This window comes from Rana temporaria, chromosome 9 (assembly GCF_905171775.1).
Source record: "Rana temporaria chromosome 9, aRanTem1.1, whole genome shotgun sequence".
Classification (NCBI taxonomy): Eukaryota; Metazoa; Chordata; class Amphibia; order Anura; family Ranidae; genus Rana; species Rana temporaria.
Genome location: NC_053497.1, coordinates 128563492 through 128591321, shown reverse-complemented (window position 1 = coordinate 128591321; position 27830 = coordinate 128563492). Strand labels below are relative to the sequence as shown.

General features: G+C 44.9%; 1 protein-coding gene across 2 annotated transcripts in view; it reads right to left on the bottom strand.

Annotated features, from left to right (window-relative positions):
* Nucleotides 1-27830, bottom strand: part of LOC120914039 — a 60325-nt gene that overhangs the window by 5422 nt on the left and 27073 nt on the right. For both annotated transcript variants that reach the window (XM_040324475.1, XM_040324474.1), the window contains exons 7-13: nucleotides 27610-27688; nucleotides 24009-24187; nucleotides 21278-21982; nucleotides 11218-11403; nucleotides 10027-10090; nucleotides 2519-2659; nucleotides 299-516 (exon numbers count right to left, since the gene is read on the bottom strand). In XM_040324475.1, coding sequence (XP_040180409.1) covers nucleotides 299-516; nucleotides 2519-2659; nucleotides 10027-10090; nucleotides 11218-11403; nucleotides 21278-21982; nucleotides 24009-24187; nucleotides 27610-27688 — 1572 coding nt within the window. The remainder of the gene's footprint in view (nucleotides 1-298; nucleotides 517-2518; nucleotides 2660-10026; nucleotides 10091-11217; nucleotides 11404-21277; nucleotides 21983-24008; nucleotides 24188-27609; nucleotides 27689-27830) is intronic.

The window sequence follows — 27830 nt, the reverse complement described above, 5'->3', positions numbered from 1 at the left end:
CCATGGAACCGTTCTATTAGGAGCGACTCAAGTCGCTCCGACTTAGAAAAAGGTTCCTGTACTACTTTGGGACAACTTCAGGGTGACTTGCTTGCTCTTCTATGCTTGTTAGGACACTTGTGATGAGCCACAAAACATGGCATACAGCAGTACAGGACTATGAAGAGATAGAAGGGTGTGCGACCTTAATTAGGCTTAAAGCATCACATGGCCTTAATTGAACCAAAAAAAACAACCACTTCAAATATCAGTTTCATCATTGTTCATAAGGCCTTTCTATTAATTAGTTAAAACTTACGCTGGATAATTTTGCTTATCCTTGGGTGCAGGCAGTACCAGTTCACTCTCAGTCTTAGATCTTTGGTGTAGAATAAATTCTTGGTCCAAGTTGCAGAGAGATGCAATGGGTGTCAGTCTGAATCCCAGCGCACTCTGTGCTTTCCTGGCATCAGATGACAGATAAGGCTGAATGGGAGGTATGCCGTCTAAGGATTTCAGTGGGTATTGCTTTGCAGGCTGTGTAAAGAATGTACAGAACAGTTAGAACAGAGAAGCACAAAGTCATTTTAAAGTCCAACTCCAGCCCAAATAATTTTTTCTAGTTTTGTATAGTTTAGCAAAGAGTTACATTTTCTATCAGGTGTTTCTTTCTGTTTGTGACCCCTTTAGGGGTTTTCCCCTTAATTTTCTGCCTCTGTGAAGCCCATATAAAGCACAGTTGTTATTAGGAAAGAAAGGCATAGTCAACAATGAACACATTGACAGAGATTTAGGGCCCTTTCACACGGGCTGTCCAATCAGGTCCGTCTGTCAGTTTTTTAGGCGGGCTTGATTTGCCCCTTTCAGTGTCCCCTATGGAGCGGCGGATGTCAGCCGTTACATGTCCGCTGACATCCGCCGCCATCCCATCCCATCCTGTCCTTAAAATCCAGATGGATGGTGATCCTATTTTCCATCCATCTGGCGGATATGATCAGATGAAAACGGACAGGCGGTTCGTTTTTACCCGATTTCCCCATAGGGGAGATTGAGACTGTGTCTGTCTCTGCTCTGCCTGTCACAGATCTGTCATCCACCTGCTCAGCTGGGGATCAGTGGAGTGATCCCCCACGGAGAAAGCAGATCCTGCAAAACGGAGGAACCCATGTGAAAGGGGCCTTACTAAAACTGGTGCAGCTGTACATAGTAGCCAATAAGCTTCTAGGTTTGGGCCGGGTTCACACTACTCCGAAATGGAAGTCGGACGACTTCCGATAAGACTTTGCCCTACGAATTCATGTCCAACTTCGATGCGACTTCAATGAACAGTATCCGACTTTTATCCGACAATACCAGGCCCTTTGAGTCTGGTATGAATCTTGAGGGGGAAACACCAGGCCAAAATAAAAAAAAAATGGCGTAGGGCCCCTCCCAAGACCACACCAAACCATTCGGTCTGGTATGGATTTTAAAGAGAACCCCCACAAAAAAAAACAGCATGGCCCCTCCCCAAATCCATACCATACCTTATCCGGGCATGCAGCCCGCAGGTCAGGAAAGGGGGGGATGAGAGAGCCCCCCCTACTATACCAGGCCACATGCCCTCAATATGGGTGGGTGCTTTGTGCATGTTGATTGGGACAAGGGCCTCTTCCCAACAACCATGGTTGTGGGGGTCTGTGGGCAGGGGGCTCATCGGAATCTGGAAGCCCCCTTTAACAAGGGGACCCCAAGATCCCAGTCCACCACCCTATGTGAATGAGTAGGGGTACATTGCACCAATACTCATTCACCCAAAAAAGTGTCAAAAATAAATAAAACCAGTACACTGGTTTTTGACAAAGTCCTTTATGAAAGTAGCTCCAACTTGTCTTCTCCCTGCGGTTCTTCTCTCTCTCCAGTGATGTCTTCTTCCTCCAGTTCTTCTTCCTAGGCTGTCTTTTTCCTCTGGTCCTTCTGACAGTTCTTCTCCCTCCTGATGTCTTCTTCCGACGCTAGCACCAGCTGTTGTGTTAGCTCAGGCATGTGACATTACTTATAAAGCCACGGGGTGTGGACATCCGGTGATGTCATCTGGAGAAACCCCCCGGTTGGGATGTCACCCGTGCCCCTTAATGCCCTGGGTGGTGATGTTGCACGGGGGTGTGGTCTCTGAATCATGTCACCAGGCGACCACGCCCCATGGTTATATAAGTGATGAAATACACTGGAGCGAACACAAAAGTGGGAGCTAGCATCAGGAGAAGACATCTGGAGGGAGAAGAACGGGAGGAGGAAGACATGAGCAGAAAGAGAAAAACCAGAGGGAGAAGACCTCATCGGAGAGAGGAAAACTGGAGGGAGAAGACTTGTTTGAACTACGACAGCTGAGATTTTCCTTTTTTTTTTTTTAAAAACCTGTGTACTGTTTTTACATTAAATTACAATATGGCTTGTGTAGCAATTGTATAATGTATGCTAAATATTTTTTTTATTTTCTATATTATTTCCCTCAAAAGTGGAGTTACTCTTTAAATAATGTGTTTAACTTTGGGGTTACCATAGAATTTCTTCTCAGTGGTGTTGCTGTCTTTTTCTCATGATGATTTTCAGCTTGATCCACGCTATTCCTGATTTTCCTATTTTGGACATTCTTGTCTATTGTTCTGCTCGGTAATAGTATATCACAAGGTGAGGAAGGCTGGATGGGAAAAATATATTATCCAATTGAGAATTGTACTTCATTTAATCATGTTCCTTTGTGATTCCTGTGTAATTCAGTGTGGTGTGATTTACAGCCGATTCATTTGAACACAACAAAAGTGGTGCATGCAATATTTTTAAAAACTCACTGCAACTGGTACTGCGGTACTATGCGATCTGGTGCAGGCAAACATCCTGTTTGCGGTCTACAATTGGGGTGTGGTTAGGAATACATTGACACCCACAGGAGATCGCATACCCAGTGCATTTTGAATGCACTTGGAACTTGGGTTTCCAGCATCAGGTTCTGGTGAGAATGAGCCCTCATGGTCAGTTGAATGAGGCAAGGGTATGTTTTTATAGGGTTTTTCGCCTTAAAGGGGTTGTAAAGGTTTGTTTTTTATTTTCTAAATAGGTTCCTTTAAGCTATTGCATTGTTGGTTCACTTACCTTTTCCTTTGATTTCCCTTCTAAATGTTTTTTTTCCTTTGTCTGAATTTCTCACTTCCTGTTCCTCCTCAGTAAGCTTGCCCCCATCATGGGGACATGATGACAGCCAGGGTTGAAACCACACCGTACACTTTATATTCTACCCTATACACTCAGTACTCCCTACCATACACCCAAATAAACTCAGCACACATTATGCACCCCAATACATTCAGAACCATGCACCCTAATGCACTCAGCATTCTGCACCATTTACAACACAATGCACAGCATTATGCACTATCCACCCTAAGGCCCAAAAAACATTATACAACTTTTGTTGTCTGATTTCCTTTAGATTTACCAAAACCATGTAGTGCAAGGGCCCGCCTGATTGCATACAAATTGAAACTCTTAGGCCGCGTACACACGACCGGTCCATCTGATGAGAATGGTCCGACGGACCGTTTTCATCGGTTCACCGATCAAGCAGACTGATGGTCTGATGTGCGTACACACCATCAGTTCAAAAACCTAACGGGTCAGAACACGGTGACTTAAAACACACGACGTACTGAAAAAAACTAAGTTCACTGCTTCCAAGCATGCGTCGACTTGATTCTGAGCATGCGCGGGTTTTGAACTGATGCTTTTGTGTACTAACCATCGGTTTTGACCGATGGTCAGCTGTCCATCGGTTCGATTTTAAAGCAAGTTCTGGGCCGTACACACGGTCGGTTTGGACCGATGAAACTGAACTTAAGTCCGTTTTCATCGGTTTGGACCGGTCGTGTGCATGCGGCCTTAAGGTTTGACCTCATATTATATGTTTTTGGTAAATCTGAAGAAAAACAATCTCCAGAAAATTGTATAGTGTGTATCCAGCTTAAGTCACTCAGCATTCTGTACACCAATACACTTAGCATTTTGCTCCATGTACCCCAATACACTCAGCATTATGCACCCCAATACACTCTATATTTTGGATTATGCTGCCTAATACACTCAGTATTATGGATATGGACCATCATCCCCATATACTCAGCCCACAACATCATGCACCCCAAGACACATAAAACCAACACTCTTCATACTCGCCACAGAGATCTCATTTATAGATCAGTAGGATGTAATTTGTAATTTAGATCTTCAGACCCTGGCCCCCTGTATTCATAACTACATTTTTTTTTAATTGTCCAATCACACAGCTATTACATGGGATAAAACTGAAGTCCCATTAGTTTTTGCTATCATCCCTTTTCCCCGGTTTTAGCCCTAAACTTACTAAACTCAGAGCAATGGAAGAGAAATGGGGTTACCGCTGTAAACTATAGAACACTGTATGACGTTTGTATGACATTCAAGGTTTTGCACTGCTTTAAATAATTAGCCAGGGGGACGCGCATGCGCGGGCAATGGTGATGGACGCCTGAACCGTGAGCTCCGCTCCAGGCTTACACCGCGGCGCCCCTAGCTCGGTACACGGCTACCCTAGGTCTGAGTAAGACCACAGGTGGACTCCTCAAAACGGTGGGCACATTTTGGCAACCCCCGGTGGGTAGAAAAACTGAGTTTTAAAGCCGCTTTTGGGAGCAGGAGAGCCGTGAGGAGAATCCAAGATGGCCGCCACGCAGCAGCCTCAGGCCCTGATACACAGCCTGATTGACCAAGGGACACACAGGTCAGTGCAGTCCTTCTCCCCCCTGCAAATCACCTCAGAAGCAATGGGGAGTTCCCCACAAATATGCTCCCTGCCCCCGGAGGTCAAAAGCTTTTTACATAAGCCTGCGGTGACTGACTTATCTCCCTCATCTCTGGGATCTATCACATCGCAGATACAGAGCCCCCTCAGCCATGACGCGCAATCACTGGGCCCTGCTGTCCTAATGGAGGATCTCTTCCTCAAATTTTCAACGTTATTGGAGAGAGGACTGTCACAAACGGCTGCAAAAATTACAGGTGACTTAAAGGCAGACTTTCAATCCCTGGGCTCTAGGATAGAGGCCATTGAAAATAAAATGGAGGAGACGGTACAGAACTTCAGCCAAATACAAACACTACAAGATCAATTGGATGTGGCAATGTACCGCATAGACGACCTTGAGAACAGATCAAGGAGGTCGAATATTAGAATCCGAGGACCTCCTGAAACCATTTTGAATGTCCCCGAGGCAGTGCAAGATCTAATCAAAAATCTCCTCCCTACCGTTTCCCCTCAGCATTTGGAGCTGGACAGGGCTCATAGGGCCTTGGGACCTCCCAGGAAAGATGGTTCCCCTAGGGACATCATCGCCAAACCCCATCATTACTCAATAAAGGAGGAGGTCATGAGGCAAGCAAGATCTACTCAGAATATAATGTGCCAGGGACATCAGGTACAACTCTTTGCAGACCTGTCTCTTTCCACTATCCAGAGACGACGATCCCTAAAGCCTCTGCTTCTGGCTTTAACCCAGAAAGCGATTAAATATAAATGGTCTTTTCCATTTGCAGTCAAGTTTGCATTCAATGGTAAGCCACATGCTTTCTCCACCCTGCCAGAAGGGGAAATCTTACTCCTACACCTGAAAATCATTACGCAGGAAGCAGACATGGACACTTCCAACACTGGCCAAGGATCTAACAAACGTGCTATCCCCACTAGCCCTCCATCCCCATTATGGTTGAAGAATAAGAACAAGAAGGCTAGAGACAATGGAGCTACCTGAAGAAGTGACTCTCCTGCTTCAATAGTAGGTTCATGTTTGCCTTAATGCTTGGTCCTGGTTGGGCTGAACAAACTGACTTGATTTTTTCAATGACTTACCTCCAACTTACTGGTGATTTTTCAATTTTTTCTTCCGGAACCATCTGGACTGGTTGCCTCTAATTATTTAGCTAGTCCATATGTCTTTAGATCTGCAGGATTTGCCATCTTTATGTTTCAAATTCCTCCTGGTTCCTAGTTGTTTCCCTGTGTCAGTGCTAACCACACTGGGCTCAGGGGGGGCAACATCCTTGGTTACTCATTTGGGTAACCGGTGGTTACTTTTCTCTTTATCCTCTGTATTTATGAATTCACTGTATTTATTTAAAGGAGTGACGCTGTTTCGTCACTGAGGCCCTCCGGTGGTCGAGGCGGGCTCCCCCCGCATCTCTTATGGGGGCGGCGGGTGCCCGGGTCGGCTATTGGGGGCTATTCATTTACCTATAAGAAATTTATTTGACTGCTGTGTACCGTTAAATTATTTTTTTAGTTCAATATTTATGTCTTTGGGCGCCCGGTCTCGGCCTGGTTCTAATGCGCCTCCATCCAGCCTTCGGACGCCTAATGGTCTCCGAGGGATGGACAGCTTGCCCCCATTTAGGGGAAGCTGACTACGGTTTCATTTACGTGAGTGACTGGGGCTTCTCCTCCCCGGCACTCCATTTTCCAATTCTAGGAGATCTGCTTGGCTCTTTCCTTTTCTGTCTCCCCTTACCTCACCCTTTGATCCCTATGTATTGGTATGCATGCCTAACATCTGTTATGCTTATAGGTTCCTCATTCCACCGACTCACCTTTAGGGGTACAATCCTCATGGCTATATCTGCGTTTGGACCCAGATCCTCCCGGGACCCGAGACTACAACGGGTGAGTGGGGGTTACTCGTGCTGGGGTGCCAACTCTGTGCTCCATGGCTAACACCTTAGACCTTAATCTCTGCATTGCCTCCCATAATGTTCAAGGCATAAACTCTCCGATTAAACGGAGAAAAGTAATGGATCACTATAAATCTCTCCATCTTGATGTCATTATGTTACAGGAGACTCATTTTCCTATCCGATACAGCCCTACTTTTCTCCACCAGTACTTTCCTCAATTCTATTTAGCCAGTGCCGAAAACAAAACAAAAGGGGTGGCATTTCTGTTCTCCAAAAAATGTGCATTTGTTAAAATATCTGATATCGCTGACCCAGATGGTAGGTTTTTATTAGTGAAAGGCAAGATAGGGGAGCAATTATTCTCTCTTGTATCTTATTACACCCCTAACAGGGGGCAAGCCAAATTCTTCAAAGCAATGCTTGACACCCTATCTCCTGACTTAGAGGGCACTATAGTATTCGGAGGAGACTCCAATACGGCCCTGGATCAGGGCCTAGACAAAACTAAACCACCTGGGTCTAGACTGATTCGTCCTACGAGAGAAAGTCTCAAAATTGCCAAGCTCTTACACGGCTTTGGCCTTGCTGACACGTGGAGAGAACTCAACCCCTCTAAAAGAGACTACACCCATTTTTCTCATCCACATCTTACATATGCTCGCATAGACCATATACTCACTCCTGCTACTACTCTCCCGGCAGTATTGTCTGCTTCTATAAGGGACTCCGCAATATCTGACCACTCCATAGTTATCATCTCTCTTAAGTTAGGTGTCCGAGAGGGATCGCGCACGTTCTGGAGACTGAATGAGTCGTTACTCTCTGAACCAGCCAGAGTCAAGGAGATAGGTACGGCCCTGATGGAATACTTTAAACTTAATGACACTGGGGAAGTTTCTAAAGAAACGCTCTGGGCTGCCCACAAAGCCTTCATCAGGGGAAAGCTCATTCAGATTTCCTCGCGGGTTAAAAGGGAAAGGACAGCTGAAATAGATAAATTAGAAAAAGAATACATTTCTCTTAAGGAAATGCATAAAAAAAACCCGTCCGGAGTCCCCACTACCCTGCTCGACAATGCCAGGTTAGCTCTGAACCTGGTTCTTACAACCCGAGCACAGAAATCAATCAGATGGAGTAAACACAAATTCTATACCCAAGCTGACAGAATTGGCCCTCTTCTTGCGTCCAAACTTACCCCCAAATCCAAGCTCCTTTCCATGCCTAAAATTAAAATAGGGGGGGATCCTCCCACGACCAATCCTTCCAAGACGTTAGAGGCTTTTCAGAGCTTCTATGCCTGCCTTTACGACTCCCACACCCTGCCTACTACTGATCTAACATCGCAATTTTTGGAGGGACTCCCTATCCACTCCCTATCCCCAGCCCACAAAGACATAATGGATTCCCCAATCACAGAAGAGGAGGTAAAGGAAGTAATCAGAGGTCTCCGCACGGGGTCAGCTCCGGGGCCGGATGGCCTTCCCATCCCTTACTACAAATCTTTTATGGATATATTAACACCTCATATGGCCAGATTTTTTTATTCTAAAACAGAGGGCAACCCTTTTGATTCCCTGATTAACACGGCATTTATCACAGTAATCCCCAAACCTGACAAAAACCCAGAAGATGTTCATAATTATCGTCTGATTTCCCTCATTAACAATGATCTCAAGGTCCTCACTAAAATTCTAGCCAACAGATTAGCAGGGTTTATTGGGCAATATGTCCACGGGAACCAAGTGGGATTTATACCCGGCAGGCAAGGTCCAGACCAAATTAGACGAGCAATAGATTTAGTGTCGATCCTACAAACCAATTGGACGGGAGGGACCCCACAGAAAGGATTCTTACTGTCACTGGACCTCCAGAAGGCTTTTGACTCTGTGTCTTGGGCCTACATTTTTGATACTCTTGAGCTTTGGGGTTTTGGGACCAGGTTCCTAGGTATTGTTCGGGCCCTTTATGCGAACCCCAGGGCAATCATAAGGATCAATGGCCATTACTCCAAACCCATAGAAATTAGGAGAGGCACTCGACAAGGATGCCCTTTGTCTCCTCTAATATTTGCCATAGCAATTGAGACTCTGGAAATTGCCATACGACAGAACCCCAATATATCAGGAGTCCAATGTGGGGAACAAACCCACAAATGTGCCCTTTTTGCGGACGACATCCTATTATTCTTGACCTCCCCCATCTCCACCCTCCCCAACTTATGCCGTACCCTAGACGACTTTTCCTTAAATTTCGGGCCTCTCGGTCAATTATTCCAAATCTCAAGCACTTAATATATCCCTACCCCCCCCCCCAATTGGTTTTGGACCTTAAACAGTCCTTTAACTTCAGCTGGAGTGACTCCTCTATCCAATATCTGGGCATTGCCCTGGCCACCAAGACAGAAGCTCTCTACAATCTTAATTACCCCCCCATCTATAAAAAACTAGAGGCTGATCTTCATACACGGTCTAAATTAAATCTCTCCTGGATAGGCAGGATCAACTCAATCAAAATGACCCTGTTCCCTAGACTTTTATACTTCTTTCGCTCCCTTCCTATCCCAATAAGGAGGAATCACCTAAAATCTTTTCAAAGTAAATTGCTTAAGTATGTATGGGGCACATCGGGATATTGTATACCACAGGACACACTCTTCCGTCATAGAGGCAAGGGAGGACTTGGACTCCCTGACCTTCACAAATATTTTCTTTCGGCTAGATTAGCACAATTCTCCTCCTTATATGCCAAACACAATATACCAGAGTGGGTCAGTATAGAGAAGCAAGCTATTCCCACTACTCCTCTAGACTACCTCCTATGGTCCCCTATCAGATCTCGTCCATCTATCTTATCCCCAGTGCTTTCTCAATCCTTTGCCCTATGGGATCGCCTCAGACACAACACCTGTCTAACTTCATCTACCCGCCCTTTAGCCCATATTTTTATTCATATTCTTACTCTTAGCACAGCAGGTTCCCATTTGGGGTCTTGAGGGCATAGGCTTCGGATTACCCTTGGGCCCGGACCCTTTCCGACAAGGTACTATCTCTACATGTCTTGATGATCTTTCTTGTACCCGCCTTAAACTGACTTTCGGGCAGTCCTACTATTATCTTACTTACCTCCCCGGATTGAATTTTTATTGTTTTCTTTGTATTTACTCGCTTTAATCGCAATATGATGATAACCGCCCCTAGGGGCTTTCTGCATTTTTGAAGCATATGTGTTGACTGTAATCCTATTTAAAAACTCAATAAAAATTTATTGAAATTAAATAATTAGCCAGAAGGTGCTTCTCTTTTATGTTCTCACCTGAGTTGGAGATCCTGTAGGATCCTCACTTGATTCTGTAGAACAGGATATCACAGACTCTCTCCTAGACACAGGAAGGGAAAAACATTAAAGGTTGCTTTATTTATACTATTATCGTTCAATAAACTACAGTATATTAGTTACATTCTCAGATAAGCCATCAGTTTGTACTGTAGTGCATTAACCCAACACCCAAGTGTTGCCTTTCCACTCCATCAGAATTAGCTAAAGCTGCTTCTGCATCTTTTGTTCTCCGAATATTATCTTTTTTGGAACAAACAATCTTCTGAGTTGTGGTAACCAGGGGCGGACTGACCATTCGGGCACTGCCTGAGGGCCCCATGCCACTTGGGGGCCCCATCAGGGTTGCCAGCCTCGGTAAAACCAGGGCAGTATGTAAAAATATGTGTTTTTCTTTAAAAATCCCAAGATTATAGCTGCCCCGCCTCTCTAGTACCTTTTCAGTGTGTGCATGTGTATTCTGTGTATACTGTGTGTGTCTGTGTGTGTATATTGTGTGTCTGTGTGTGTATACTGTATGTGTGTGTGTGTGTATACTGTGTAGCCCCATAATCTATTGCCTGGGGGCCCCATAATCTCCTATTGCTGGGGGCCCCATAATCACCTATAACCCAGGGGTTCCATGAGTTGTCAGTCCGCCCCTGGTGGTAACATCACTTGCCCCAACCCTCTTTATAAATTCTACATTCCACAAAGAGCAGGACTGCATAGAGATCTGACAGTTGTCTCCCCAACCTCAAATGCTGGATTTCATTTTTTTAGTACCAAGGGACAGAGCTATACAGACTTAAGCTGGCCATACACTATTTAAATCTGCTCAGTGGGTGGCCTTGTTGGCCGTCTCCTATCCGACATCTCTTGAATGATGAATCAAACGAGCCAGGCAGAAAATCGTTGGCTGAACAAAGGCTGCATCCAATCAGATACAGGCACTGGTATTTTGAATAGTCGCAGTAGGAGATTCAAGAATCAGCACTATATATTGTGTATGAAGGAACTGGATAGATTTTATAGAACAGAACAGGGACAGTGGGAGACACTCATAATGGTCACAGCAAGTGTGCAGAGCCAGAGCCTCACCAAGAGAGTCCCCAAAACATAAAAAAAAATTACTGACCCTTTAAATAAATCTTTTGGTAAATATTAATACTACGTTGTAGCTTTACATACCGGGATCTAGTCGTGGGGACTTTACCGTCTCCTTTTGACTTGCTGGTCTGTATGACTAGCCGGACACTTTGGTTCTTAGTGAGAGAATTCCTCCTTATACCCTCACTGCGGGGCTGTCTCTCACTTCGTTCAGTTCCCTCTGGGGTAGGTGAATTGCTAGTGTGTCGGTTGCTCCCAGTCTGGTTTCTGTAAATAATAAGATTATGGTCATGGCACCATATAGAGTTACCTGTATAAATGTAAATTCAGTTCTGATAACCTGTGCTGTCCGAAAAGACTTGTAAGATGTTGGCAACCACTTCAGGAAGTAGTAGAGAGTAACTGTCTGCCCTCACTGTCTACCATTTGCTGCTTTCCTAATGGTTGGTCCACCTCTTGCCATCAATATATAATTAGGTGGCAGAAGGTTTCAGTGCTCTGAGCAGGCATTGATGCCAGAAGGTTCCCAGTGGAGCCACAAACACATCACATTTAATGTTACACACCACCAACCTAATCTAGGGAAGTGGGGCTGATTTTGTTGACTGCCTTTCCTTATTAACAGATGTATGTTACAATACAACTTTTAGGTTGCCCACAAACTAGCAAGCAATGCTCATCATGTGTCTATTCCGTGCTATCAATTTTTAGGCTGTTTCTGTTAGAGGACTGGCCTTATTTGCCATTCTCAGGAAGATATCTGCCAGAAATGGTCTCCTTATGTGTACCCATGAACATTTTCCTCATCCATTCTCCAAAAGCCCTAAGCAAATATTCTCAGGAGTAGGGATGAGCTCCGCGTTCGATTCGAACGTATGTTCGACTCGAACATCGGTCGTTCGATCGTTCGTCGAAACTCGAACAAAACGGGTCGTTCGCGCCAAATTCGAGTGACGCAAAACGTCCCATAATTCACTGGGGCGTTGAGCGCTGATGATTGGCCAAGCATGCTGTATGTCCCGCATGCTTGGCCAATCACAGCGCTCAAAAAACGAAGAGCCATAATTGGCCAAAGCCAGGGTGGCTTTGGCCAATTATGGCTCAGGGGGATTAGTACACGCCCCCCACTATAAAAGGCAGCCTGCACGGCTGCCTAGTGTAGTGTGTTGGCGGTTCTAGAGAAGATCAGTCAGTCAGACAGAGAGAGATAGAGAGATAGAGACACAGTGTCTTAACCAGATAGATAGATAGATAGATAGATAGATAGATAGATAGATAGATAGATAGATAGAGTAGGAAGTGTAGTCAGTATAGTTAAAAGTACAGTTTGTAGAGAATATATTCACATCCTTAGGCGTTGTCAATATATTTATAAACTGTACAGCTCAGCTAGTTTATCTATCAGGCAGGAGATTGTTCTACATGCAGCGCTCTAACGTGTTGTATTGCCTGCATTAGGGATTTACTTTAAATATAATTATTCTGTGTTATTTAACGTGTGCTAGTTAATTGCACACACAGACGCATTACCTGTTACTGCACGTGTGCAATTTATTTGCACAGAAGCGCAGTCGCTGTTAATGCAACTGGGCTATTGAATTGCACAGAAACGCAGTCGCTATTACTGCGTGCGTGCTGTTTAATAGCAACTAAAGGCAGTTGGTGTCACTGCGTGCGTGCTGTTAAATCGCATTTGACCGCAGTCGCTATTACTGCGTGCGTGCTGTTTAATAGCAACTAAAGGCAGTTGGTGTCACTGCGTGCGTGCTGTTAAATCGCATTTGACCGCAGTCGCTATTACTGCGTGCGTGCTGTTTAATAGCAACTAAAGGCAGTTGGTGTCACTGCGTGCGTGCTGTTAAATCGCATTTGACCGCAGTCGCTATTACTGCGTGCGTGCTGTTTAATAGCAACTAAAGGCAGTTGGTGTCACTGCGTGCGTGCTGTTAAATCGCATTTGACCGCAGTCGCTATTACTGCGTGCGTGCTGTTTAATAGCAACTAAAGGCAGTTGGTGTCACTGCGTGCGTGCTGTTAAATCGCATTTGACCGCAGTCGCTATTACTGCGTGCGTGCTGTTTAATAGCAACTAAAGGCAGTTGGTGTCACTGCGTGCGTGCTGTTAAATCGCATTTGACCGCAGTCGCTATTACTGCGTGCGTGCTGTTTAATAGCAACTAAAGGCAGTTGGTGTCACTGCGTGCGTGCTGTTAAATCGCATTTGACCGCAGTCGCTATTACTGCGTGCGTGCTGTTTAATAGCAACTAAAGGCAGTTGGTGTCACTGCGTGCGTGCTGTTAAATCGCATTTGACCGCAGTCGCTATTACTGCGTGCGTGCTGTTTAATAGCAACTAAAGGCAGTTGGTGTCACTGCGTGCGTGCTGTTAAATCGCATTTGACCGCAGTCGCTATTACTGCGTGCGTGCTGTTTAATAGCAACTAAAGGCAGTTGGTGTCACTGCGTGCGTGCTGTTAAATCGCATTTGACCGCAGTCGCTATTACTGCGTGCGTGCTGTTTAATAGCAACTAAAGGCAGTTGGTGTCACTGCGTGCGTGCTGTTAAATCGCATTTGAACGCAGTCGCTATTACTGCGTGCGTGCTGTTTAATAGCAACTAAAGGCAGTTGGTGTCACTGCGGCTATTTTGTTACTTTACACTTGAGCCAAGTCGCTCTTACTGTGTGGTTGCTGTTTAATACCATCTGAAAGCAGTTGGTGTGACAGCGACTATTTTGTTACTTTACACTTGAACCAAGTCGCTCTTACTGTGTGATTGCTGTTTAATACCATCTGAACGCAGTCGGTGTGACAGCGACTATTTTGTTACTTTACACTTGAGCCAAGTCGCTCTTACTGTGTGGTTGCTGTTTAATACCATCTGAACGCAGTTGGTGTGACAGCGACTATTTTGTTACTTTACACTTGAGCCAAGTCGCTCTTACTGTGTGGTTGCTGTTTAATACCATCTGAACGCAGTTGGTGTGACAGCGACTATTTTGTTACTTTACACTTGAACCAAGTCGCTCTTACTGTGTGATTGCTGTTTAATACCATCTGAACGCAGTCGGTGTGACAGCGACTACTTTGTTACTTTACACTTGAGCCAAGTCGCTCTTACTGTGTGGTTGCTGTTTAATACCATCTGAACGCAGTCGGTGTGACAGCGACTATTTTGTTACATAACACCTGAACGCATAACTATGGCTGGAAGGACAAAGAGAGGCAGAGAGTCACGAGGGCAAGCAGGCTCTGCATCTAGAGGTAACGCTGGTGATGGATGTGGTGCATCCTCTTCAGCACGTGGCCGTGGCCGCTCGTCCTTCTTTTCGGGAGCTGGCCGTGTTGAGCCTCAACATGCTGAGAAATTAGTTGAGTGGATGACCAAGCCGTCCTCATCCTCCTCATCCTCTCTCACACAGACTGATTATAGTTTGTCTGGCAAAGCAGCTGCCAAGGCGTCCTCTACCCTCTGCACAATGGGATCACACAATCCTTCCCTAGTCCCACCGTGTCCTCCTGAGGAGTCCCCCGAACTGTTTTAACACAGTGTTGGGTACATGCTAGCTGAAGATGCACAGCGTTTTGAAGACTCCGATGACGGAACACTGATAGAGGAAGGCATTGATGTGAGCCCAGGGAGAGGGGGTGGCCGAGAGGGACAACAATCTGGGAGTGATGTTCCCCCAGCTGGAGCATACTGCCAGGTTGTCGCCAGTGATGATGAGGAGGGAGGGGATGATGAGGTCATTGACTCTACCTGGGTGCCTGGTAGGAGAGAGGAGGAGGAGGAAGAGGACGAGGCACAGGCACATCTTCAAAGAGGCAGGAAGCCCTCCAGGGGTCAGCTTAAGGGCAGTACACCAACTGCATTACGTGGCGCTGCTGTGTCTCAACGGTACAGCAAAAGTTCTTTGGTGTGGGCCTTTTTTGAAACCTGTCCATCAGATGCTACCTTTGCTGTTTGCAACATATGTCTCAAGCGTATCTCGCGTGGCCAAAACATCACCCGCTTGGGCACCACATGCTTGTCCAGACATATGTCGACCTGCCATGCAGCTCGTTGGCAGGCATACCAGAAAGACCCACACCAAAGACCAAAGCGGTCCTCCCCTTGCCCTTCTGTGACCTCAAACCCCACTAGACCCCTAGTCCTCTCTGCAGCCTGCACCGAAGGTGTAGAAATAGGTGTGTCACAACGTAGTAGTGGTAGTACATCCGGCCAATCTACTGATATTACCAGACAAATTTCCCTGCCCCAGCTGCTGCAGCGCCGAAAGAAGTACGCTCCCAGCCATCCACATGCCCAGCGGTTGAATGCTAGCTTAGCAAAATTGCTAGCACTTCAACTGCTACCTTTTCAGTTGGTAGATTCTGCCCCCTTCCGTGAGTTTGTGGAATGTGCAGTACCTCAGTGGCAAGTACCCAAACGCCACTTTTTTTCACGGAAGGCGATTCCGGCTCTCTACCGGCATGTGGAAGGCAATGTCCATACCTCGCTGGACAGGGCGGTCAGTGGTAAGGTGCATCTTACCGCTGACTCATGGTCCAGCAGGCATGGACAGGGACGTTACCTGTCTTTTACGGCCCATTGGGTGACTCTGCTGGCAGCTGGGAAGGGCGCAGGTCAAGGCACAGTAGTTTTGGAGGTTGTTCCACCACCACGCCTCCAAAACACTACAACTGCTTGTGACACACCTCTCTCCTCCACCCCCTCCTCTTCTTCTTCCTCTGTGGCCTCTTCCTGTGGTGATGTTGGCTCAGAACCAGCCGTGCTCCGTAGGCGTACGACGGGCTACGCAGGAATGCAGGCCAAGAGATGCCATGCGGTCCTAGAGCTGGTGTGCTTGGGAGACAGGAGCCACACTGGGGAAGAGGTTCTTTCAGCTCTGCAGGGGCAGGCTCAGAGGTGGTTGACGCCACGCCAGCTGAAGCCTGGAATGGTGGTCAGCGATAATGGCACCAACCTCCTCTCTGCCCTGCGACGTGGAAAACTCACCCATGTGCCCTGTTTTGCGCATGTTCTCAATTTGGTGGTGCAGCGGTTCTTGGGCAGGTACCCTGGCTTACAGGATGTCCTGAGGCAGGCCAGGAAAGTCTGTGTGCATTTCCGGAGGTCATATAATGCCACTGCTCGGCTGACAGACCTCCAGAGGGAATACAACCTGCCCAAGAACCGCCTAATCTGTGACATGCCCACCAGATGGAACTCTACGTTGGCCATGCTGCAGCGGCTGCACACGCAGCAGAGGGCCATCAATGAGTACCTGTGCCAATATGGCAGCAGAACTGGCTCAGGGGAGCTTGGGTTTTTTTCACCACGCCAGTGGGCCTTGATCAGGGATGCATGCACTGTCCTGTCACCATTTGAGGAGGCCACGAGGATGGTGAGCAGTGACAGTGCATGCATCAGTGAGACTGTCCCGCTTATTCACATGTTGGAGCACACCCTACGTGGAATAATGGACAGGGCCCTTGAGGCAGAACAGAGGGAGGAAGAGGAGGACTTCCTTACCTCTCAAGGCCCCCTTTATCCAGACACTGTTCCTGCTTGCCCACCTGGAACACAGGAAGAGGAGGAGGAGGATGAGGAAGAGGAGGAGGAGGAGGATTGTATCAGCAGCATGGAGGTGGAGCCTAGCACTCAGCATCAACAGCAGCAGTCTTCAAGGGATCATTTACAGTCCCAAGGAACACGTGGACTTTTACGTGGCTGGGATGAGGTGGCTGAGGATCCTGTCGTCCTCAGTGACCCAGAGGACTGTGCCCCGAATGCCTCTGCAAACCTACGCTGCATGGCCTCCCTGATTCTGCAAAGCCTGCGTAAGGATCCTCGTGTACGTGCTATCAAGGAGAGGGATCATTACTGGCTGGCAACTCTCCTTGATCCACGTTACAAGAGTAAGGTAACGGATCTTATGTTGCCATCGCAGAGGGAGCAGAAGATGAAACTACTGCGGGAGGCCTTGCAGAAGGGTCTGTGCAATGCGTTCCCAGAACCGGGGGGATTACCAAAACCTGGCCCTGGACAACGTCTTGCTGAGGCTTCGGTGAGTCAGAGAAGGAGCGGTGGAGAAGGTGGCCGTCTGACCGATGCGTTCAGACAATTTTTTAATCCGCAGCCCCAAGGTCTGACCGGTTCCAGCAACCATCGCCAGCGTCTGGTTTACATGGTCCGGGAATACCTAGCGGCAAGATCCGACTTGGACACCTTCCCCACGGAAAATCCTCTGGCTTACTGGGTCTTGAGGCTGGATCACTGGCCAGAGCTTGCACAGTACGCAATTGAGCTACTGGCTTGCCCTGCATCCAGTGTTCTTTCAGAACGTACATTCAGTGCTGCTGGAGGCTTTGTGACCGATCACAGGGTACGCCTCTCCACCGACTCTGTTGATCGACTGACCTTCATCAAAATGAATCAGGCTTGGATCAACACCGGCTACCAAGCACCTGATGCTGATGTTACTGAATAAGAATTTTGTGTTGAAATATCAGATCCCTTTGAGACTGCTGATGCTGAGTGACTGTCCTGTTGTGCTGCTGATGGAATATCCTTCTCCTCCTCACTTTTCATGCTGTTAGCTAGTAAGAAATTTTGTTTTTCTGTGCTCCGCCACCAGTGCCTAAGGCCTAATTTTTCTGCCCCTGTTTAACAGGGGCGCCTAATAACAATTTTTGATGCAATACTTTGCACGTGGCCTAAGGCCTAATTTTTGTGCCCCTGTGTAACAGGGGCGTCTAATAACAATTTTTGATGCAATACTTTGCACGTGGCCTAAGGCCTAATTTTTGTGCCCCTGTGTAACAGGGGCGCCTAATAACAATTTTTGATGCAATACTTTGCACGTGGCTCCTTGTTGCGCTCCAATTACAGATATTGGGAGGGGTTGCAGTGTTATGTTGCGCCTAATAACAATTTTGGATGCAATACTTTGCACGTGGCCTAAGGCCTAATTTTTCTGCCCCTGTGTAACAGGGGTGTCTAATAACAATTTTTGATGCAATACTTTGCACGTGGCTCCTTGTTGCGCTCCAATTACAGATATTGGGAGGGGTTGCAGTGTTATGTTGCGCCTATGGACACATTTTTATGCCCCTGTGTAACAGGGGCACCTAATAACAATTTTTGATGCAATACTTTGCACGTGGCTCCTTGTTGCGCTCCAATTACAGATATTGGGAGGGGTTGCAGTGTTATGTTGCGCCTACGGACACATTTTTATGCCCCTGTGTAACAGGGGCACCTAATAACAATTTTTGATGCAATACTTTGCACGTGGCTCCTTGTTGCGCTCCAATTACAGATATTGGGAGGGGTTGCAGTGTTATGTTGCGCCTATGGACACATTTTTATGCCCCTGTGTAACAGGGGCACCTAATAACAATTTTTGATGCAATACTTTGCACGTGGCTCCTTGTTGCGCTCCAATTACAGATATTGGGAGGGGTTGCAGTGTTATGTTGCGCCTATGGACACATTTTTATGCCCCTGTGTAACAGGGGCACCTAATAACAATTTTTGATGCAATACTTTGCACGTGGCTCCTTGTTGCGCTCCAATTACAGATATTGGGAGGGGTTGCAGTGTTATGTTGCGCCTACGGACACATTTTTATGCCCCTGTGTAACAAGGGCGCCTAATAACAATTTTTGATGCAATACTTTGCACGTGGCTCCTTGTTGCGCTCCAATTACAGATATTGGGAGGGGTTGCAGTGTTATGTTGCGCCTACGGACACATTTTTATGCCCCTGTGTAACAAGGGCGCCTAATAACAATTTTTGATGCAATACTTTGCACGTGGCTCTTTGTTGCGCTACAATTACAGTATGTTTGAGGGGTGCCCTTTTTTCTACAATTTTGCTTTCCCAAAAAGATAATGCCACCCCCCCACCACCCCTAAAATAATCGAGATATTGTTCCCACACAGCACGTGCGCAACCAGTATTAAATTACTTTGTTCTTATAATAATTTAATGTTGTGCAGGGACATTTCTAAACATGTGCCACTACTAGAGACACACAGCAGGTGTGATATTTGAAGGAATTTTTCATTTTTTTTTTTTTCACTTTAAACATCATTAAAATCGCTGCTCCGCAAAAACGTCCGTTTTTAAAATATTTTTTTCGATTGATACATGTTCCCTGGGGCAAGACCCGGGTTCTGAAAGACGTTTACCAACATTAAATTGAATATTGGTCTTTAAAATGATCGTTTTTGAATTCGAACGTTCGAGTCCCATAGACTTCAATGGGGTTCTAAATGTTCGCGCGAACCCGCGGTCTGTTCGAACGTTCTGATGCGAACCGAACCCGGGTATGTTCGGCTCATCCCTACTCAGGAGACAAAGTGATCAGATTTAAAAATGTATCTGATCTCTATGCTCCCCCCTGTCATGTTCAGGGCATAAACTCAGCCAAAAGATATTGTACATGCAAGTCTTCTGAACTTTCCTTGATGTTTAAACTGAAACTCTGCAGAAACCTCTCTTCTAGATTGTTATCGATCTTCAAAAGACTCTGCTTCGCTACAGAGATCAGCGATTGTAATCAATATTAGCTAATCTGCACATGCTTTCTAGAGATTTACACTCTTATTGGATGCCCGGGGATTATCTCCTTGGAGGTTACCAAGGGAAGACATTGATGTAAACTACACTAACAAAAGAACAACACACACATTTACACTCAGGTACAATTGGGCAATTTTGACACAATTTGCAGTGTGATTATGTAGTACGGCTTTGGATGTATTTTGGATGTGATTTACATATTCTATGGAGTCTAATCACACTTCAAATCACGCCAAAGTAGTACAGGAACCTTTTTCAATATCACACTGCACAGTCACATGGAGGTAAATGGCACCATTGAAAATAATGTGATTTCTCTTGTCATGCAATTCTGTGTAGCTCAAGTTGCATCTGAAATCGCACTACTGTGAACCAGGCCTTATACCAGTGGTCTCCAAACTGTGGCTCGAGGGCCAGATGTGGCCCTTTGCTTGCCTTTATCCGGCCCTTGGGGCACTATCCCTACCACTGATACAAGACACTATTCTGCCATCTGACACCGACAATGGAGCACCATTTCTCCCACTGACACCACTAATGGGGCACTATTCCTCCCTATGATACCAACGATGGGGCACTATTCCTCCCCTAATACCAGATGCTTACTACCACTGATGCCAGGAAAATTTCCATTCTCGCTGGCCAAAGTCTGGCCCTTCTAGAGTCTAAAGGACAATAAACCGGCCCTTTGTTTAGAATGTTTGGAGACCCCTGCCTTATACAATAAAGCAATGGAAGAGGCTGTGATGATTTTCAGCAACCCAGAGCAATCAATTGGATTTGAGTTTACTGAAATAGTTCACTAAAAGCTTAGCCCTGAGTGGTTGCTGCGGGTTAATGCATTTTGCACCTTTATAATAGCTATAAAATTGGGCAGCTTTAAATTAGAATTTTGTGGCAATAAAATCACCAAGACTTTTGAAGTGCAGTACAATTAAAAGTCTGTCTAGAAGAGAGCAAACCCATTTTATACACACTCTGACATTTGCAAGTGATTGGATCAATCTGAATATAGCGTGAGGTAACTGGGCCATAGAAGTAGTTGACATCACACGCAGAATATTTTCAACATGAATACTTCTGCAAGTGCTTAGTCAGGGGAGATTTACAATGATCCTATGTGGGGAATGCCTGTTGAAATAGCATGGAAAACACCCTGGTAACTCTTATGCCTCATACACACGGCCGGACTTTCCGAGAAAAAGAGTCAGACAGGCTTTTTTTCTAGTAAAGTCTGGCCGTGTGTAGCCTCCATCTGACTTTTTTTTTCGTAAGACCGACAGACCTTAGATAGAGAACCTGTTCTCATTCTTTCCGTCGGACTCACTACAGACTTTTGCATGGTCAAAAGTCCGACAGTGTGTACCCGGCATTAGAAACCCCCCCATGACTTTTCTACTGCACTAGAATGTTGTATGAATGTTGCACATGTACAGTGAAGGGACTGTGCCCTTTGTTTTGTAGAAAAAGTGATGGTCTCAGCACACACATCAACTAAGACATACAGTAGGTGTCATGGTATATAGCCATCAAATGGACAGAGACTGCACAAACAAATGGATCCATACTTGTTCAGATTGCTGTACTCATCCTTGGCAGTGCGCTTGGTGACAGGGCGACTGTCATAGCGACCTTCACTGGTGATGGCACAGACGATGCAAGTGTATTCGGTGTTGGGGGTAAGGCGCCGTGCTGCATAGGAGCGTTCTGTACCAAGGTAAACTGACTTCCCATTCATGCTGAGTTCATAGTTGAAAAATCTACCAATAGGATCTTTGGGGACCTCCCATGTAATAAAAAGTTCACTCCGACCTATGACATAGACTGTCAGCCTATCTGGAGCATGATTTCCTCTGTCCAACGTCCTTGTTACCAATGAAACTTTCAGGCTGTTGTTTCTGGCATTGCAGGAGCAAACACTGAATGTGTAACTAGTGGAAGGCGACAGACCTGCCACAATACAGGTGTGGTGAGTTGTGGTTTCCACCAGGATGTCGTCTCGATATACTGCATAATATTTAACGTATGTGCTGGAGTCCAGTGGTGGGTTCCAGCTTAGCTTCACCTTGGTGGTTGTGTGACCCACAGCTTGAAATCCTGTTGGGCATCCAGGTGTTGGCTCCACCACTGTCACAGTGGTGATTGGACTGTCTGGGCTACAATCTCCTTCTGTTTCCATGACTAGTTTAAGATGGTGCTGTCCAGGTTTGCAGTGTGGGATAACATAGGAGAAGGAAGGTCCCCGGTAGAGAAGTTTATCGCCATCAAAGAGACTGTAGAGAGAGCAAATAGCCATTACTATATTACTATATTTAAAATTAAATTAAATCTACATTTTAATTACTTGGGACTTGTTTAAAATCAAGGGAAAAAACAAAACAAAAAAAAAACAAAGGAATATACGTAACAGGAGAACAGGTCAAAAAGGAAAGGAACAGGAACAGGAAAGGAAAAACAAAATTAAATGAGAAGGAAAGGTAAAAAAAGGAAACAGAAAATAAAGAGAAAGGATAGGAAAAGAGAATGGAAACAGGAAGGAAAGAAATGTAAAAGATAGATGACAAGTAATGTAAAAGAAAAAAAGAGAAGGAAAAAGAAGGGAAGAAAGAGGGAATAAAAAAAAAGTAGGAACGAAAAAGGAGAAAGAGGGAACGAAAAGGTAAAGGTAAATATAAGAAGGAAAAAGGAAGGAAAGTAAGAGGGAATAAAAGAAAAAGAGTAGGAAAGAAAAGGGAGGAAAAGGGAATGAAAGGGAAAGGAAAAAAAAGAGAAGGGAAAAAAAAGGGAAGTAAGAGAAAATAAAACAAAAAGAGTAATGCCACGTACACGCGATCGGTTCATCCCATGAAAATGGACTGATGGATTTTTTCATCAGATATCCGATGAAGCTGACTTTCATCAGTCTTGCCTACACACCATCAGTTAAAAATCCGATCGTGTCCAACGCAGTGACGTAAAACACAACGACGTGCAGAGAAAAATGAAATTCAATGCTTCCGAGCATGCGTTGACTTGATTCTGAGCATGCTTGGATTTTTGACTGATGGATTTCCCCACAGACGATCGTTTTTTTCTATCGGTTTTTTAACCATCAGAGATTTTTAAAACAGGTTCTATTTTTTTTCACCGATGGGGAAAAAAAAAAAACGATGGGGCCCACACACGATCGGTTTGTTCCAATGAAAACCATCCATCGGACCGTTTTCATCAGACGAACCGATCGTGTGTACAGGGCATAAGAGGAAATGAACAGGAAAGGGAAAAAAGAGATGGAAAAAAGAAGGAAAATAAGAGGGGATAAAAGAAAAAGAGCAGGAGAGAAAAAGGAGGAAGAGGGAATGAAAGGGAACAGGAAGGAAATAAAAAGGTAAAGTGAGGAAAGTGCACATTGCTTCATAGTGGTCCATACTGCCTTAAAGTGATTGTAAAGGCAGAAGTTTCTATGCATTAAGATAAAAACCGTCTGTGTGCAGCAGCCCCCCTCAGCCGCTGTACATACCTGAGGTCCCTCTAGATCCGGTGATGTTGCAGGAGTGTCTCAGCCGTCCGGGACTCCCCTTCTCATTGGCTGAGACAGCAGCCCAGGGCTATTGGCTCCCGCTGCTGTCAATTAAAGTCAGTCAGCCAATGAGGAGAGTATGAACACAGGGAGCTGTGGCTTGCCTCGGGTGCCCCCATAGCAAGCTGCTTGCAGTGGGAGAACTCAACAGGAGGGAGGGGCCAGGAGCACCAAAAAAAGGAACCCAACAAGAGGATGATCTGGGCTTCTCTGTGCAAAACCACTAAACAGAGCAGATACGTATATAACATGTTTGTAATTTTTATAAAAAAAAAATAAAACAAGACTTTACAATCACTTTAACTATTTTAATGAAGTCATATAGCAGAGGGGTACCGGATGTCTACTTTACCTGGGAGGGGTAATATGTCCCATACTTTTTTAATATGGGGGTGTTTGGGCTTAAAACGCTGCTAACATAATATATCCTTATTCTGTTATTATTTCAGAAGTAATGAAATACCCTGTAGTTTTTCATTCTTTGCTAATACCCAGTTAGTCAGGAATGCATATTAGCCATTCCACCAGCTGAGCTATTTATGACAGTTAAACAACTGATATGTCTAAGATGAGGATGGATACCTATTAAAATTTCTAATTACTCAAGCCTGCAAGTTTGACAGTTTTATGAGGGCACTGAGATGTTTATTGGAGTTAATATCTGCTATCTTGTCTATCTATAGTACAGCTTTACTAGGAATCACAGCGATGATGAAGCAAATTCGGAAACAATTACTCACCTATAAGTGAGGGGGAGGCCACTGCGGGGAATATAGTCCTGCCAACCCACCATTACTGAGCCAGACTCCAGGATCTTTGCTATAGGCGGGGAAGGCCGGGGGAGGCGCTGGAGGTTCTGTAATGTCATCTCCACTTCTTCCAACAACTCTGTTCCAGCTGTATGTGATGCTGCAACATTCTGATGCACAAATATGAATGCTGAACAATGCATATAACAATAGGGAAAGACAAAACAACTAGACAAAAAATAGCTGCTGCTACAAACATAAATTACTTTAATTTAAAGGTGTCCATTTTCAGCTAATTTACCCATATAGCAAGTATTTAGGTCTAACCCAGTTACTATACTGTATATTGGGACTCCGTGCCTTTGACAGTCTTCTTCTACTGAGCATAGGTCATTTTCATTGGTTATCTCTCTCTTGTATGATAGATTGAGAACTCAGCTGTCATCAACAGCCTCCAGAAGCAGCACTAGATGATGTATTCTACTCCCTGACTGCTGACTGGCTTGTTAATAGCTAACTATGCTGTGTCTTCAGTCCTCTTCGGCTGACTTGCTTGTGTTTGAATATGAACTCATTATGAGCCCCCCAATCAAAGTTTTTGACTGGAAAGGGGCTTATATGACAGCCATTGGTCAAAACGCCTCCTCATTTGAATTTTGTTCAGCAACTTGATGTGAGCCCATAGTTTATGTCAACATTAACAAATCACATTGTCAAAAACACTAAAAATAAAATTTTACTTGCCGTGAATTAAATGACTGATTGATTGTTGCTCATGTGATCCAGAGCCTAGGCAGCAGTTTTGTGGGTTTTGCACAATTTTTTTGTTTCGCCTTTACTCCTCCATAAAACACTTTTTGATATCTGTCAGACAGCCAATTACTTGAACTTATCTTCGATGTCCAGTTCGCAGTCGCTGCCTTTTCAAGCAAGCAACCATAGCGACCATCTCCATAGTGACAGGTTCTCCATTACTCACAATGTAGTCCTACTCAGAATCCCCTGTGACAGCAGAATTGCCAGTAAAATATTTATGGGCCACCTTTCCATGGTGACCGAAGACACTAGGGGGGTAAGGGGTGGGCAGTGGGCCATTTAACTATTCTTTAACTATAGTGACTCTACTAGACAAAGGAATATACAAAGTGTATTGGTCTGGGATGATGTATTTCCAGTAATTATTGGTTGACTACCCAAGACATAAATGGAGAATATTTCTAGTTCAACCAACTGCAACCCTTCATGTTCTGATTAATGGCAGTAATAGCTGCTTCTACTTGAAGAAAGTTTTGCCATCTATATAACAGCAAATATTTAATGATATTTCCATGAGACGTGTGGATGGCAGGGTATAGACTGTTTTTCCCCCCAAAAGCTGTATATTCTACAAAACAAACATTTTCAGTTTTGACACAGTATCCACCCAGTTAATTTAAATTTAAAGGGAATGTCCAACCAAAATGTTTTATTTAAGCTTTGGATAGAGTAGGGAAGCATAATAACCCCTGTCAAATATTAATGTCTTCCTGTGGTTCTGACTAGATTTCCCCTCACTGTCACTGTGCAATGTTTTCACTATACAGGAATTTAGGGAAAATTTCTTGCAGCAAAACAGAGAGAAATATATACATAATGGGGTTGATTTATTAAAACTAAAGAGTGGAAAATTAGGTGCAGCTCTGCATAGAAACCAACCAGCTTTCATTTGTTTTGTCTTTTTTATGTCAAAGCTTAATTGAACAGGCTGATAGAAGCTTATTGGCTAGTATGCACAGCTGCCACAGAGGTTGGCTCATCTCTCTGTCACTCTGCTTTTCCCCTTGATTAGCATGCTTCTCATCATCTCCTTCTACTGCTTCTTCCTCTATCACTTTAGCCCTGCTGTACAGGGACTGTAGGTATCTGATACCAGGTGAAATTCAGGCACCCACACTGCTTACATTTAAAAAAAAATACATTTATTGATGTATTAATGATTCATTTTTGTCTTTTATATCTGCCTAGAGTTCAACTCTAAAGGGTAACTCCACTTTCATGGAAAAAAAATAGCGCAAATAAAACAAAAAAATAATATAGCATATGCAATTGCTACACAAGCTAAATTGTAACTTAATGTGATTAATCCATTTATGCCTAAAGCTGAAATTTTTATTTGTGCATACAATTCATATGTTACCTAGAGAAATAGAATATAAATAACTCCCAAATGACTACTGTTCCAATTTTGGAAAAAGGGGCATTGATGGGTTAAAAGTTACCTTTCCTTTTCAATCTGCAGCTGCTGTAATTTTATGTAAAATTTAAAGCGATATGGCTTGAGGCATTCTGTACTGGTATACATAACTTCCCCAGAAATGTTGTTGCATGCTTGTGTAATCGATTGGTTCACTGATTTTCTCAGAACTCTACACTAAGATACAAGTGAAATGTGAGGCACCCTCTGCAAAAGGAATTATATTTTTTGTGAGATACGTCCTAAAGGAGAAGTACAGCCAAAGCTTGTTTGGCTGTGATTCTCCTGGGGATCACAGGAGTGCAGTTTGTTCTTCACTCCTGTGACCCGTTTTCAGCAGACAGTGGACTGAAGTCTGCTGTCGACTGATGTCACAGAACAGGACCAGGCTCGGGAAAGATTGCTTAGTCGGGATCCACCCACATGTCTGGACTAGCACCCAGCTCGCACTAGCACCCAGCTCAGGCTCTCAGCGAGCTGCTGAGAGCCTGAGCCGGCCTCTCCCACCCCCCTCCAAGCACAGCTCTCCAGTGAGCGGTTCTGCTTATGGAGCTCTGAGAACCAAGCGATCGGCGGTGTTTGATCGCTCGGTTCTCAGTGTTAGTTACTTCTCTTTAAGGGTTAATTAATTCTAAAGAGAAGACTGCAAGTGCATCAGCTTATTAGAATTAATGCATACATTCCCATTCAGGAACCAGACTTACAAGGACCTAGTAGAGCATACAGCTTTTTGTTAAGATCAGTGACTGTTTTTTTTATCAACAAAAGTGGAGTTAAGTATCACTGACTCTCAGCACAGGGTTCTGTTAAAACTCTTGCATTGGAGAACTGAAGTCCTAGGTTTAAAGCGGAAAAAAAGTCTCCATACTTACCTGTCAAACAGTCCGGCGGCAACACCAGCATCTTCTTCTGAGGGCCGGTGTTTGGGCCTCTTCATTGGCCAACAGGGGTCGACGTCAATCCAGCGCATGCACAGTCATCCCAGCACTCGGAGACTGACCCGACACTGTAATCTGCATGCGCAGCTCAGTTTACAGTGTCGGAGAGGACGGCAGGCAGGCAGATAGGGGTATTTTATGTGCATGTCTCTTCCGCAATAAAAACCTGCCCGCTCACAGTTTTTTACAATGGGACTTTAGTTCTACTTTAAATACCTTGCAAGTTTCAAATGTACTTCAAAATGACAGGTTTGGCCAGAGAAGTAATTACTTCTCATGTGCCTGGTAATGAGATTTCCTTTAGTTTGTAACTCTGCTCTTCTCACAAGGCTATACATAGGAGAAACAGGACACATCCAACTGTGGCAGATGGAGAAAGTTCAGAATATCTTAGTATCTGTAAAGTGTAGCAATATCTTACCTTAAGAACAGCCTCCAAAGACGGATGCTGGCGGAGTCGCACCACACCAGGAGGATACTTGGATAGCATCTTTATGGTTCTACAAAAAAATTAAAAAAGTTAAAGGATCGTTTTCTGGGATCTGACAAGAGTTGTTAAGTAAAATGAATATTGCTGATTGTCATCCATACTGACACTTTTAATTGGTGGACTTTCTGTCCTGTGTTTGATTAGAAATGACC